The 13,603-nt window shown below is 37.2% G+C and overlaps 2 protein-coding genes across 3 annotated transcripts; both read left to right on the top strand.

Annotated features, from left to right (window-relative positions):
* The first annotated feature begins 710 nt into the window (after positions 1-710).
* Positions 711-5,422, top strand: LOC102201185 (high choriolytic enzyme 1-like). Its single transcript, XM_005747647.1, has 8 exons — positions 711-814; positions 1,685-1,730; positions 2,261-2,413; positions 2,949-3,066; positions 3,598-3,776; positions 4,170-4,251; positions 4,608-4,737; positions 5,290-5,422. Exons 1-7 carry the CDS (start codon positions 740-742, stop codon positions 4,732-4,734), a joined length of 780 nt encoding a protein of 259 aa, XP_005747704.1. The 5' UTR covers positions 711-739; the 3' UTR covers positions 4,735-4,737; positions 5,290-5,422.
* A 2,536-nt stretch (positions 5,423-7,958) lies between these two features.
* Positions 7,959-11,425, top strand: LOC102200718 (high choriolytic enzyme 1-like). Of its 2 annotated transcripts, none has more exons than XM_005747645.1 (9): positions 7,959-8,042; positions 8,153-8,234; positions 8,792-8,837; positions 9,026-9,178; positions 9,325-9,442; positions 10,052-10,230; positions 10,707-10,788; positions 11,109-11,245; positions 11,341-11,425. In XM_005747645.1, exons 2-8 carry the CDS (start codon positions 8,166-8,168, stop codon positions 11,233-11,235), a joined length of 774 nt encoding a protein of 257 aa, XP_005747702.1. In that variant the 5' UTR covers positions 7,959-8,042; positions 8,153-8,165; the 3' UTR covers positions 11,236-11,245; positions 11,341-11,425. The 2 variants fall into 2 exon arrangements, with proteins under 2 accessions (XP_005747702.1, XP_005747703.1); XM_005747646.1 differs by having other exon boundaries at positions 11,345-11,425.
* The last annotated feature ends 2,178 nt before the right edge of the window (positions 11,426-13,603 follow it).

Consider the following 13,603-nt stretch of genomic DNA (forward strand, 5'->3'; position numbering starts at 1 on the left):
CAAAGTGTGTTTGTCGGCTGTCAACCTTTGCTAGTGTTCTGGAAGAATGAGGTTATTTGAGACCTGAATGAAGTGTTTTGGTAGTTGTAGTGCATTTTGAATGTGAAATGAACTGCTTTGCCAGGCTGAGGGTCAGTTAGGAGGATTGTGTGAAGTGTTTTGCAAAAATGACTTAAGTATTGAGAAATGTGTCCTAGCGTCTGTAAAAAACTGTAACACAGAGGATGTCACTCTCCTGTATTCATTTTGTCTTTTATGTATTTAAAACAATTTGTTGAAAAAGGTGCAAATTTGCCCGATTTGGCTTTGAATTGTCTCCAAGACATAATCTGTCAGGCAGGCTAAGCTCCAACTGTAGTAAAGTTTTCATCCAAATCTGCCCATAATTTCTTTATGTATGTATGACATACATAAACAATCATGCCTGCTCTCATAAACAAACAGACAAACCAAACCACTTACAGCTGATAAAATATTCAAACTCCCCAAAAACATTGATCAGGTGTTCTGGGGCAGCATTCTCACACAGCATTATGGGTATAGTTTTGCTGCTGGAAGCAAATATATGTATAGATATATATTGGTTTGTTTAAGGTGGGAAAGGACAGGATGTTTTCAAGGCAACTTCCTCCTTATCTCCAAGTAAAGCAATGTCAATGAGTTTTTTTGCGAGTCAGCAGATATACTGGAGGGTATAAACAGGAGCTGCAGCAGGATCCAGGTGTTAACACTGTGTGACATGGCTTTCATGAAATGCACACTCAGTTTATTGATCCTCCTCGGAGCCTCTGTCCTCTGCTGGGCTGATAAGAAGGTGAGGATATCCTAAATATCGAACTTACAAATCCCACTTAATGCTACATTTACTCCATTTCATTAAGAGAATATTGCTCTCTTAATTCACTACATTTATCTGACAGCTTTGTTTAAATTCCAGATTCAAATTTTTCCAAGACATGATTGTGTTAGGTTAAATTATGCAACATTACACTGTGCATACAAGAGAAGAAAAGAATTGATCCAATGGTGCCTTAAGAGGCGAGTGTGATATCACTTGAAACCTCTGGTGATAACGACCCATGCATTTTTTTGCGCTTTGACTCCTGTGATGAGTCACGTGATTAATAGTGGGTCAATGAGAATAACCCCAACTAGGGTTTAATTATCCGGGACTCTCCATCGATTGGTTGTAGAACTGAAGAAGCTTCTCAGATGAGAGATGAAACATCTTCAAGAAACTTCAAAAGGTCCAGTCACTTTTGTTTCCAAGCTCTTAAGACCTTCTTAAGTCTCGGAGCCAGAAGAGATGGTGGATTGTCAGGCCTTCTACATTGCTGGTTTTCAAGCTGCAGTCATAGACTATACAGACACAAATACCTGCTAATTGATACTAAATAACAGACCTACAAAATACTCGAAAGTCACTCACCAAAGCAGGAAAACCTCATGTTGGGTAGCCGTGACTGAGTGAATGATCCAAGAAAAATATTGACAAGCAATGAATGCGATGAATTTGCTGAACTGACATCTGCCAAGAATCATTCCTCAGATAACCACATTCACACATGAGTTTGTAAAACATGTAAAGACTTTATTTCATCTTTCTGGAAACAAATTTCAATTGAAAACCGAAGATTTTCCATGTAAATCCTCACTAATGAATGATGCCATCTGATTGAGCTAGGATCTGTCTGTCGCTGAGCTCCTGTGGAGGGCCAACAAGGATGTAGGTAAGATATTTATACTTCATTTACACCAACTTCCGGCCTGTTATTTTATTTAGTTCAGACTCACTTTATGGTTCCAGATTTATTTTGCTCCACTCTTCGTTCTGAGATTGAACATTGCTTGTGTGAATCCTGTATTTCTATTGTGAAATATCTCAGGAAAATATTACAGATTTGTTGTTAAAATCCAGACTCAAGGTTCTTCCAGATTTTTTGAGATTAATGATATATCAATAATAATAATTTATGAAACCACTGAGCTTAAGATGACAAAACTGCTGACCTTCAATGTTACGTAAATTTGGAGCATACATTTTGTAAAAGAAATAAGATCCTGTTGTAGTCCATTCACTGAGATTAAAATGAAGCAAAATTATCATTAGATACGTTGATTATTTTCCATATGGCGGTGCAGTGGTTAGTACTGTCGCCTCAGAGCAAGAAGGTATTTTGCTCATTTGCACAACAGTACTTTGATATACTTTACCATACACTGATATATCATCAAATCACTCAGTGCTCTCATTTCACAGTGCACACAGCAGAGGAGCCCTTTATCATTGATGACATTGCTTATGAAAATGAGAATCAAAGGAATGCTGATCCTTGCACCTCCTCTGGCTGCATGTGGGGAAAATCCAGCGATGGAAACGTCTATGTCCCCTACGTCATCGCCTCTCATTACTGTAAGTAACTCAAGAATTATTAAGGCAGTTTTAAAATTGGAATAAAGCAGCTGATCAAATGAACTAATGGACTGTAAAATCAAAGTGAAACAAGCTCATAAAACAAAAAAAATCCCAAAACAGCAAAAGCTCAGAAAACAAATCTGAATGAAATGAAGTGAATAGCTTAATAAATCAACTGTGATTTTTCTGTGTCCGGTCTTGTTTCACAAGTTAAACTTTGTGTTGTAGTTAAACTCCGTTGGAGAATGAAAAAGGAATAAACCTGCGATTTGTACATCTCTATTTAATGCTTTGCCACAATTTTTGGCTTAACACTTAAAAAAAATAGCAACAACTACTTTATTTTGCAATAACTACAAACTGAAAATGGAGCTCAAAGTTTAAACGACAAAAATGCTAAAAAACATTTGATTTTGATCAATCCTTATTGCATTTTCCATGTTAATTAGTGTAGATTTCAAAGTATTTCTGTAATTACAGATACTGAGCAGATGACAGTAGGTGGAAATGTATTCTTCCCTCTGCTTCTCAGCTTCTCGTGAGCGCTCCATCATTGAGCGAGGTTTGCTGTCATTCCAAGACGTCTCCTGCATTCGCTTCGTCCCAAGAACCAACCAGAGAGACTACCTGAACATCCAGTCCATCAATGGGTGATAATCTGTGTTCTTGCTGTTCTCCCTCTCTCTCTCTCTCTCTCTCTGTGCGTGTGTGTGTGTGTGTGTGTGTGTGTGTGTGTGTGTGTGTGTGTGTGTGTGTGTGTGTGTGTGGAAACTGTGCAGTCTTTGGAGGTTTTTAAACTGTTTATGCATTTTTAAAATCATACTGTGATGGCCCACCCTCTGTGCTTTCTAGTCATTTGTTTTATTCTACAGAGTTAAATATCAGAGTTAATTTCAGTTTCCAATTTCAGCAAGAATTTAAAATCTTCTTTGGTATGACTTTTAATCACAATTAGAGTCATAGTTACATTAATTAATAAATAATAATTTACTTGACAGACATAGCCATTATATTTTATCATTTTAAATGACTGTGATAGTCTTTTGTTAGTTAAAAGAAAACATTTTGTTTGTAGAACCTTATTATAGTTTCGTTTGGATAATTTGCTTTGCTTTGTAAGGGATGATAACAATACATTTTTCTTTTTTTTTCCTTTCTTTTTTCTTATTGTGTGAATGCAGGTGTTACTCCTATGTCGGTCGCCTTGGTTACGGCCAAGCAGTGTCTCTGGACCGTCAGGGTTGTCTCTACCATAACACCGTCCAGCACGAGCTGCTCCACGCCCTCGGTTTCAACCATGAGCAGTGTCGCTCTGACAGGGACCAGCACATCCGAATCCTGTGGGAGAACATCGCATCCGGTCAGAATCTGATCCATTCAGTCATACACCTGTGACCCTGATTTCTGTTTTTGGTGACACTCTCTGGTCTCTTTGGGCTGTTGGTGTGTTTCGGGTTCCAGTTTAGCTTTAAAATTATCTTCCATAATGAACAGCAACACAGCAGGACAGGATGCACTCAACTAGGGATCGAAGTGATTTTACAAAATTCGATAAGAAATAACTTAAATGTCATACTTTAAATTATAAAGTGAGGTAAGTGACAATAAAGTCATTAAATATATTATAAACTCAAATGTGTAAAATTATAAAACTAACCTTTTAACTATAGAGCAAACAGAGTTTGAGGCTCTAAATGCAAACATTAACCCTCATCAGCCTTTTCTGATGCACATGACACTTTCTCTCTCTCAGGTTGGGCGTATGCCTTTGACAAGATCAACACATTGAACCAGAACACCCCCTATGACTACAACTCAGTCATGCAGTACCACAGGTCTGGATCACTTTCATCAGACATCTGTTCATTCAGTTTTAAGTTTTAGTTCAGGTTTTTGAAAAATTATTATTATTATTGTTTTTTGATAACTTTCTTTTTTGTTGTTTATGCAAAATTAATCAAGGGTTTTTCTGCACGCTGAAACAAATGTAAGCACCTCTTACCAGCACGTAGTGATTCTGAATATAGAAAATATGAAGACATCATCCTCTTAATGAGAGCCAACTGACAAACTTTTACTTGCTCTTTTCTTTTTGTTTTTCCAATGAGAGCCACAGAGACCATTTCAATTATAAAGCAATAGTTTCTCATTTTTTCTTGAATACAAACAAACCCGCTGTACATTATTCCAGGTATGCCTTCTCTGGCAACAACAAGCCCACCATGGAGCCCATTCCCAATCCCAATGTTGAATTTGGCACAGGAACTCAGATGAGCCAGAATGACATCACCAGACTGAACAGGCTGTACAAGTGTTAAACAGTAAGAAATGCAACATGAGTTTTGGATGTGCAACATGTTATAATTTAAATTAAATAAATGAATAACTGAGATTTTCATTGTAAAACAATGCTAAGGCAATGATTTGGTTACATTTATGCACAAATCTTGATGAAAGATCAGGGTTTCTGTATAAATCTGTACTTTGAGGTAGAGGAGCTTCATCATTATGGTTACAGTGATATAAACTGCATGTAGGTGATGGAGAAAAATAATGGGGGGGGAAAGTTGCAACAGCCATTTATATTTCAACTACCGACTTTTTAACTCTTTAACTATGCTACCTGACTAGCACCAGAAGGCAGTGTGCTTTGAACATGAAGGAAGGAAACCATCGTAAGCTTTTTATCACTGTTGCAAGATGGTGACATTTAAATAACTTGCAATTTATTCACACACATTCACATTATAAAGCATCACAAAGGTGTCATAAAAAGGTGGTTTTTTAGCAGCTAATGCTGCTAAATATAACTTGTGTGTTGGGCAACACACATTAAACCTTAGTTTCACACTTTCTTTCTTTTGTCTTCATAGGTGCTAATAGCAGTCCTGGAAATGTGGTGCCGTTCAGACATCAGAGCAGTTGTTTCCAAGACTGTTTTGTCACTCTTTCGTACAATTTAACACATTGAATTAAAAATAAATCTTCATTGACCCGTTCACAGAATCTTTACTTTTTATGTACTGCCAGCGGTTCATGAACTAAGAATTTCTTTCTGAAATCTGCTGATAAAAAATAAAGTTGTTAAATGGCAGAAGTTGTATAAATGACATTAAATGACAACTTACAGTGTAAAGAGCGTCCTGCAGTGAATTTTCAGACATGAGCTGGGTGAAATGGAAGAGAGCTTTTGAGCAAATTTACATAAATCATCATCCTCTCCCAGAAGCAGTTAACTTTTTTTGACCCAACAAGCACAAAATATACAATCATCTGAAGAAACTTTAAAAAAAAAGGAAAAATTAATCTTGTAGAAGCAAGTTTGACTTTTTAAACCCCAAATCTGCTTATTGAATTGATTTAAGGGCTACTTGCATGGCAAACATGCAAACTCAACACAGAGCAGCCACAGGTGAGATATGAACCCAGAACCTTCTTGCTGTGAGGCAACAGTGACACTGTCTTTGCTTTAATAAACTCCTGGGTTGTTTTGCCTGTATGTTTTGGGTCATTGTCCATCTCTGTTATGAAACACGGCACAATTATTTAACTTCATTCAGCTCAGTTTGAGCAGATAATAGGTCTCTGAATACCTCAGAATTCCTTCAGCTGCTTCTGTCTTGTGTCACATCATCAATAATAACAAGCATCCCAGTGCCGCTGGCAGCTGTGGACGCTCAAGCCATCACAGTGCCGTGTTTTACAGATGATGTGGTTTGCACCTTCTCCATACTCTTGCTGTCATTCTGGTAGAGGTTGATCTTGCTTTCATCTCTACAAAGAATGTTTTTCCATTCTTTGATTTTCACCAAAGTCCAATCTCCACTTACACAACACTCTTCTTTTGCAATCATCCACCACTGCCATCTTCTGTGTAGGTCCAGGGTTTCGTTTGTGTGTTGCTGGGTTCTCCAATGCTTTCTTTCTTTCTCGTGATGTACCAAACTGTACATTTTGCCACTCCTCCTATTGTAGCAATTTCTCTGATGTTTTTTTTTTGCTGTTTTCACAGCTTAAGGATGGCTTGTTTCACTTGCATTTAGAGATCAATTAACTGCATGTTGTCTTCACAGCACAATCACTCAGATGCAAGCACCACACCTCAGGCCAACTCCAAGCCTTTTATCTACTTAACTGATAATCACACAATGAAGGAATTACCAACACCTGCCCATGAAATAGCCTTTGAGTTAATAGTCCAATTACTTTAGGTTTCTTTAAAAAGAGGGTGGCACATTCATCCAATTTGAATGTGCCACCCTCAAATGAAAGCTGATAGTCTACACATTATGCCCATGTCCACTATGTAACTATAATTGGAATATGTTTAAGTAAATGGGTTAAAAAAAAAAACAACTTGTGTCAGTATTCAAATATATACATGGACCTAACTATATATTTCATTTTTACATTTCCCCTTAAAATATCACTGATGAGTTCTGTCACCGATGAGTGTTTTTGTACCCTCCCTGGGAAATCAAGCAGCTGAAACTCTAGGTAGCACACACACATTTTGTGACACACTGAACAAAAACTGTTTGTTAAATTTTAGACACCTTTTCCACTCCAGGAAAAATAAATTAAAGATGAAACTGACATCTCGGGTCATATAAATGTCTTGTACATTTTAAAAATTCAGAATTATTTTTTAAGTTGTTGTCTGTACTCGCAGGTTCCAGAAGAAATTTATTAAAAAAAAAAGAAAAAACGAAAAAAAGGTGTTTTTCTCTAAAAACCATCCAGTTTAAATGAAAATGGTGCATCACAATCTATTACTTATGTTGCTATTGCAGTCTTGCAGTAACCTTGATTTTATAATACAGACTATGCAAGTTTTGGTGAAATGATCTGTTGCATTTCCAGGTATTTTGTTTATTTTATTTTATTTTATTTGAGCACTGTGAGGGGCATGTAAAGTCGCAGATTTGGGCATCCTCCTGAAGATTTTCAGAAACAATTTGTTCACACTCTCTTTGAGAAAGTTTCTGGAGTACAATGCAAAGAAATTCTCAGAGATTCTGTATCATGCTGCTTTAGGTTTTCTATCACCCCAATAAAGCTGCTGTGGTTTGTCTCGTGCATTTGGGTTCTCTCGCCAGCAAATCATGACATTACTCTTCTTTCCTCTTTTGAGTTTGCATGGATACAGATGTGAGAGTCAGAATGTAAAGTGATGATGATGATGATGATGAATTTGTCTGATATCAGAATAATTTTCCAACTTGTGTTTGGGGACGTTGGCTACCTAAGTGTGCATCCCTGGACTTTCATAGTTCCGATGTGCAAGATTTCTGCTCATGTTCAAAATTTTGTGGCTATTCCCAATAAATCCCACATATCTACAATGATTTCATTTCAGCTGTGTTAACTGAAAAGAAGAAAGGCGACACAAGACTGGTTAAGAAACAACCTTTGTACAAGTTTACGATGAACTGCTCTTATCAAGGGATCGTGGGGATATGCAACATGGCATCAAGGTGACATGTATTTATCTTGGGCTTTTCACTCCCCTCTTCTCCTCCAAAATGTCCATAAAAGGACTTTTTTGTTCCGGTGCAGTTGGCTTTATAAAGTGATGTTCAACCACATTGCATTATGATGCGTTTCTGTCACTTCAGGGATCGCTGTAAGTATCACCAATAAATTCTCCTTTGTTCTGCTTTAAGAATCCTCGTCTAAACTGAATTTTGAAGAACTGGAATAACTGGGTAAATATGTTTTGTATCATTATTGCAGATATTTTGTTGACATGGTTGGGGTTAGGTGTGTTCTAGGCCTTGTGGCCCTTTTGGCAATCTCTGTCTGGGCTGAAAGTGAGGTAAGGAATTCTCCTTTTCTAGCACATCTTGACTGATTTGGTGGAATAAATGTGGAACAAATGCCATTTTTCTCTCTTTCTCTCTCCCTTTTGTCTGTCAATAACTCCTGGAAAAATCTGGAATCTGTAAGTTTACCATTGTTCTTTAGTTTTCTACTTTCAGACAATATTGCAGATTCCCACTTGATGTGCTTCTCCTCTGAAGTGCTTTCCTGACTTTGTTTTGCACAAAAAGCTAATTTTGGAACATGTTTGCTATATTTTTAAGACTGGTGATGCAATATATTAGAGTCACATGTATCACAATACAATGTATCACAACTGACAACTGTGGTTTTCAGTCACTTCCATTAAGAGCTCATTAACATCACATCATCTGACTATAGCTTTAAGACAAATTTACTGACAGTGAATCCATCCTTTAATTGTAAAATATTCTTTTTAAAAATAAAGTATAAAAACGTTTATCAAATAATTATTTACTTCTATGATCCTTGCTGGTAGATCATCAGTATGCCAACAGCACTTCTTCATTCCTTTTTGTGCAGGATGCTAAGGTTCTGTCAACTTCAGAGCGAATTGAGAGAGCCAACAGAGATATTGGTGAGAATTTTTAAAGCCATAAAAAAGTTTAACCCTCTTTTCTCCTCCCTGGCCTTTTCTCAGAATCTCAGTGTCTTTTGTGGTACTCGGATCCTTTGGACTATCACAAATATTTTAGATCTCAGTAAAAAGGGAGAATGATGTAAGAGTGAATCAGACAATTGAACTGATCAATGTGTTTGCTGCAGTCCGATCTCCTGATGAACCCTACATAGTGGATGATATTGCATACGGCTCGGAGGCGGAGAGAAACGCTGACCCCTGCACCGCTTCTGGCTGCATGTGGCCCAAGTCCGCTGATGGACATGTCTACGTGCCCTACACCCTTTCCAGCGTGTACAGTAAGGAGTAAACTCATCTATGAATGCTATTCTCTGCACTTATCACCAGGAACATGGTGTGTTGCACTGCAGACATTTTTCCTGCAAAATATCACAGGATCCTGTTGGTCTAGTGGTGGATTAAAATGTGTTTTCCATTTTTCCAGCCTCTCGTGAGGTGGCAGTCATCGAGCGTGCTCTGCAGTCCTTCGATTCTTTTTCTTGTATCCGTTTAATCAGACGCACAAACGAGAGAGACTACTTGAATATCCAGAGTCTTAATGGGTAAACATGAGCAAAGCACGTTCTTTCTTTGCCCAATCTGTCCAAGAAAACCTGTATTTAATTTTAATATGTTCACTAACGTCACTATTTTTTGGTCGTTTAAGGATTAGTTAAGGATTTCAGACAGTAGGTGTATAAACACTAAATGTAACTACTAAATCATGCAGCGGAGACTTTTGTTCGATTAATCAAGGCCAAAGTTTTTCACTTTCTCAACCAATCAGAACGAGTAAAAAAAGAAAATATTCATAATGGCAAAGTTTACTGCAGTCCCCCAAAATCCCATTTCCATCCATACAAAATGTTTCCTATTGTTTAAAAATGGCTGTGCAACCACACTTTTCTGTGTATGAATTAATGAAGCACCACATTTCTGGAGTTGGTGGAACTCCAGAAATGGTAGTTGCACTGGATGGTGAAAAAACAAAGCAAAGAAATCTCACATAGAACAGGTTTTAGCAACATATTTAATACTTGCAGGATTGGTTAACTATTCCCTGTTGTGTTAACATGAAACATATTTCAAAAAAGTTTGTGCAGTTACAGATTTGAAAAAAAAGAAGACATTTTTGCAGCTTTTGTAACAAGATTTATTTTGTACCTTTGTAGGTGCTACTCCTACATCGGCCGTCTTTACTATGCGCAGGAACTGTCCCTGCAGCAATCAGGCTGTGTTTACTACGACACTGTCCAGCACGAGGTGCTCCACGCTCTGGGTTTCAATCACGAGCAGACACGTTCTGACCGCGACGAACACATCCGCGTTTTGTGGGAGAACATCACTCCGGGTTTGTCTGTTTTCACTTTTCACTATCCATGACAGCAATATAAATAGAATACAGAAAGAAAATACTTACTGGCACAAAATATAGGATTACTTGGGCATTTTGAAAAATGTGTTGATTGGCTTTTTTTTTTAACCAAAGGTTGAATGCAAAGACAGCTACAGCTGTCACAGCTATTCTGTACTTCAGGCTTTGCTTAGCTTTGCACAAACAATGTCGACGGACAAGAAGCAAATTCATAATACCAATATGTCTGTTGATCATCATTAACCCATTATAACCCACTTATTTCACATGAGCAAAAACCAGTATTGGAATCGACGAGCACACAAACCTTCATAGTGCGTTATAAGAAAGCAAAATGCAATACATCATAAAATGCCGAACTATCTGAACACTCATAGAAATGTAGAGTGGACTAAAGCCACAGAAACAAGAAAAAGAATGAATAATGGAGCTCGTGGTATTTCTCTCTCTAGGAATGGAGCACAACTTTGACAAAATCAACACTTTGAACCAGGGAACCCCCTATGACTATGGCTCTGTTATGCATTACCACAAGTAGGTATCAATACCAGCAGCTCCGTGTTACAGCTGTGGTTGCCGTCATCATGTTGGAAATTATGAAAGATGTTCGAACAGGTGTTAAAGTGCAATGAAAACTGAGTGAATGTGAATCAGAATTTTTCGTATTGTTCTCTCTTGTTTTTTTCTTCGAAATTGTGTATTTCTTAAATATTTTTGTGCTCTCTATTTGATATTTTGTGGTTTATTCTGGCTTGGTAAAATTTCATAGTCAATTTGGCAAATACTTATTGTACAGTAGGTGTAATAGCTTTCAGTAACTTCCCTTGGGAAAAAAAAACACCCTGTGTTTTCAGGTACGCCTTCTCCAAGAACAACCAGCCCACTTTGGTGGCTATCCCTAATTCCAATGTGGAGTTTGGATATGCCACTGAGATGAGTCAGATGGACATCCTCAGGCTCAACAGGCTGTATGGATGCTGAACAATCTCAGGTTATTATCCTAAGTTCATCGTATACTATTCCTCACGCTGCATTGTTGAAAATGGAGTGAATTTCTCATAATAAATCTTAATGTTTTTCTATCAGACAGATGAGCAGCATGATGCAAACAATCCAACTCTTCTTTGAAAAATATCATCATCATCATTGAACAGTCACTTGATCAACAAAATAAACATTTTAAAATAATTCAATAAACCTCCAATAAAGCACCTCTGTGTGTGTGTTTTATCTTTAAGAGTGATTGTTTAAATCATGACATTTTATTTTGTCATTGCGTTCTTTGTGACTCCAGTTACTTTCCTTCCTTTGTGACCGTCTAGCCCGTTCATATTTGTTTCACTTGTTTCATTGGTTTTTACTGGTCTGATCAGTCTGTGTGGATATGGCCTCACTTCTCCCCTTTTCAGCTGTCACTTCATGTCACTGTTGGCTCTGTCATGACTTTTGTATCTTGCCTGGATTCCGGTTCTTTTTTTTTTTTCTAGTACTTTAGACCATTTGTATCTCTGTTATTTTTATAAACCATTAAAGGTTCAGCTTTTTTTCTTTAGACCATTTTCTGCATATAGGTTTTCTTTCCTGTGAAACTTCACATGTTTCCTGATCAGTATAACATAATGGCACTAAAAACTATCAAAATAAAACTATGAAAGGTACAAAGAAAACCCCAGAAAAATGAAATGAAACGTTTTCCGACACAGACAAATATAGTAAAATCTATATCTGACAATAACACCTTTTCCCCCTTTGACTTAAAGAAACATTAAGCAGCATTTAAGCTGCCTGGTCTGTTAGTAAATAATTCATCTGAATGACAAACAGGACATAAATGAATATTACAGGGATAACAGGTAAATGCAAAAAGCAGCCACTGGTTAATTTGACCATTCATAGGTAAACTGGTTTATGGACAATTTTACTTTTTAAATGGTGGCACTAACCTCAGAGCTAAACCCATCTGCTGCTTCCTTTGGGAACAAGCACGTTGGTTCAAGGTAAAGCAATCTTATCGCTTGTTGCAGGTGTGTTTATACCTCATATCATTCACAGGAACTGTTTACGGAGCTGCAGAGAATCACTGACCTAACTTATTCAGCACATGTGGTGTAAGTGTGAGCTGATAGCGTTTGTTTTTTGCCTGAGATTAACTCTAGTTCTTCTCTAAAAACTTTCGTTGGTTTAAAATGACATTTGATGTTCAGTTTTAAAGTTAAACCCATAATTTTCAGTGACGGAGACATTTGGGACAATTTTGAAATAAAACTGGCTTTTTCTATGCCTTAACAGGGCAGTGTAGGATTTACAGCGAGGTGGCAGAGCGGTGTGGGACAAAGGACAGCACTAAAACTGCATTTCAAAGACATTTCAAAACCTGGAAAATACTGATTTAAGACGAGTGTGGCGTTTTGTTTGTTCATTTGTTGTTGTTTTTTTGTTTGTTTGTTTTTTAGAAAAACACAAAGCTTTACATCCTAACCGATTGTCCATTATAATATTTTACCTTGAAGTTGTTGATGTTTCTTTGTGAACAATATGTCACTAAGAATAATTCAAATTGCTTTTTAATCTGAATATTTGTAACAAACGCTCAATAAAAAATAAATTTAAAAAATATGTATAATAAGCCAGTGCTGAAAAAGCCTTCAGTGGAAAAATTATGCATGACTCTATCTGCAGTTCATGAACAGAGATGCACAAGTTTCTCAGTAGCAGCAGCTGCCAATCAAAGCTGGCATCATGACATTGCACCCTAATTGTATAGCAAGTAAGAAATTAAAATCAAATCTATCTAAAAGGGGACTCCTTAAACCCAAAATAATGACAAAAAGCATCTTTGGGATATTAGTGGACACAAAAATAACCCCAATTACTTTAGAACAAGGGTCTGAATAATGTCCCATAACATGTTCAGGGTTACCCTCAACTTCAACCCAGTGTGTGTGTCCTCAAAGCATACACTACCTAGGTCCAAGTCTCAATGACTATAGTCGACTTTGGTTATTGTTTCAATAATGACTCTCACATTCTGAGTTCTGTTAGATTCATTATTCTGTTTGGAGTTCACTCGTGTTCTGGTTTTAATTAGTCTGGCCTTCTTAGCATGTTTGCTATCAAATCTTTGTGACTGTCGTAGGTATTTCTGAGTTAGGTTTCTACCTGTCTTATTTTGATAGTCTGTCTCCTGTACATTGCATTTCCTTTTTTTGTCACTCCCCTTAAAATCTTCATCATCTTAGAACCCAAATTTGTGTCAATTTTCCAGTAAGGTATTGACATGCAGTTAATTGATTAATCCAAACTGCCCATAGGTGTGAATGCGGGAGTGAATGTGAGTGCGAATGGTTGT

The sequence above is a fragment of the Pundamilia nyererei genome, unplaced genomic scaffold (genome assembly GCF_000239375.1).
Source record: "Pundamilia nyererei isolate P.nyererei 1_Seehausen unplaced genomic scaffold, PunNye1.0 scaffold00201, whole genome shotgun sequence".
NCBI lineage: Eukaryota > Metazoa > Chordata > Actinopteri > Cichliformes > Cichlidae > Pundamilia > Pundamilia nyererei.

Excerpts from the sequence above, each read along its gene's own strand:
- LOC102200718 (XM_005747645.1), top strand. The coding sequence starts at position 8,166 with ATGGTTGGGGTTAGGTGTGTTCTAGGCCTTGTGGCCCTTTTGGCAATC. Across the intron at positions 9,179-9,324 it reads CACCCTTTCCAGCGTGTACA|CCTCTCGTGAGGTGGCAGTC; the intron begins GTAAGGAGTAAA and ends CCATTTTTCCAG. Across the intron at positions 10,231-10,706 it reads GTGGGAGAACATCACTCCGG|GAATGGAGCACAACTTTGAC; the intron begins GTTTGTCTGTTT and ends TTCTCTCTCTAG.
- LOC102201185 (XM_005747647.1), top strand. The coding sequence starts at position 740 with ATGGCTTTCATGAAATGCACACTCAGTTTATTGATCCTCCTCGGAGCC. Across the intron at positions 1,731-2,260 it reads GAGGGCCAACAAGGATGTAG|TGCACACAGCAGAGGAGCCC; the intron begins GTAAGATATTTA and ends CTCATTTCACAG. Across the intron at positions 3,777-4,169 it reads GTGGGAGAACATCGCATCCG|GTTGGGCGTATGCCTTTGAC; the intron begins GTCAGAATCTGA and ends TCTCTCTCTCAG.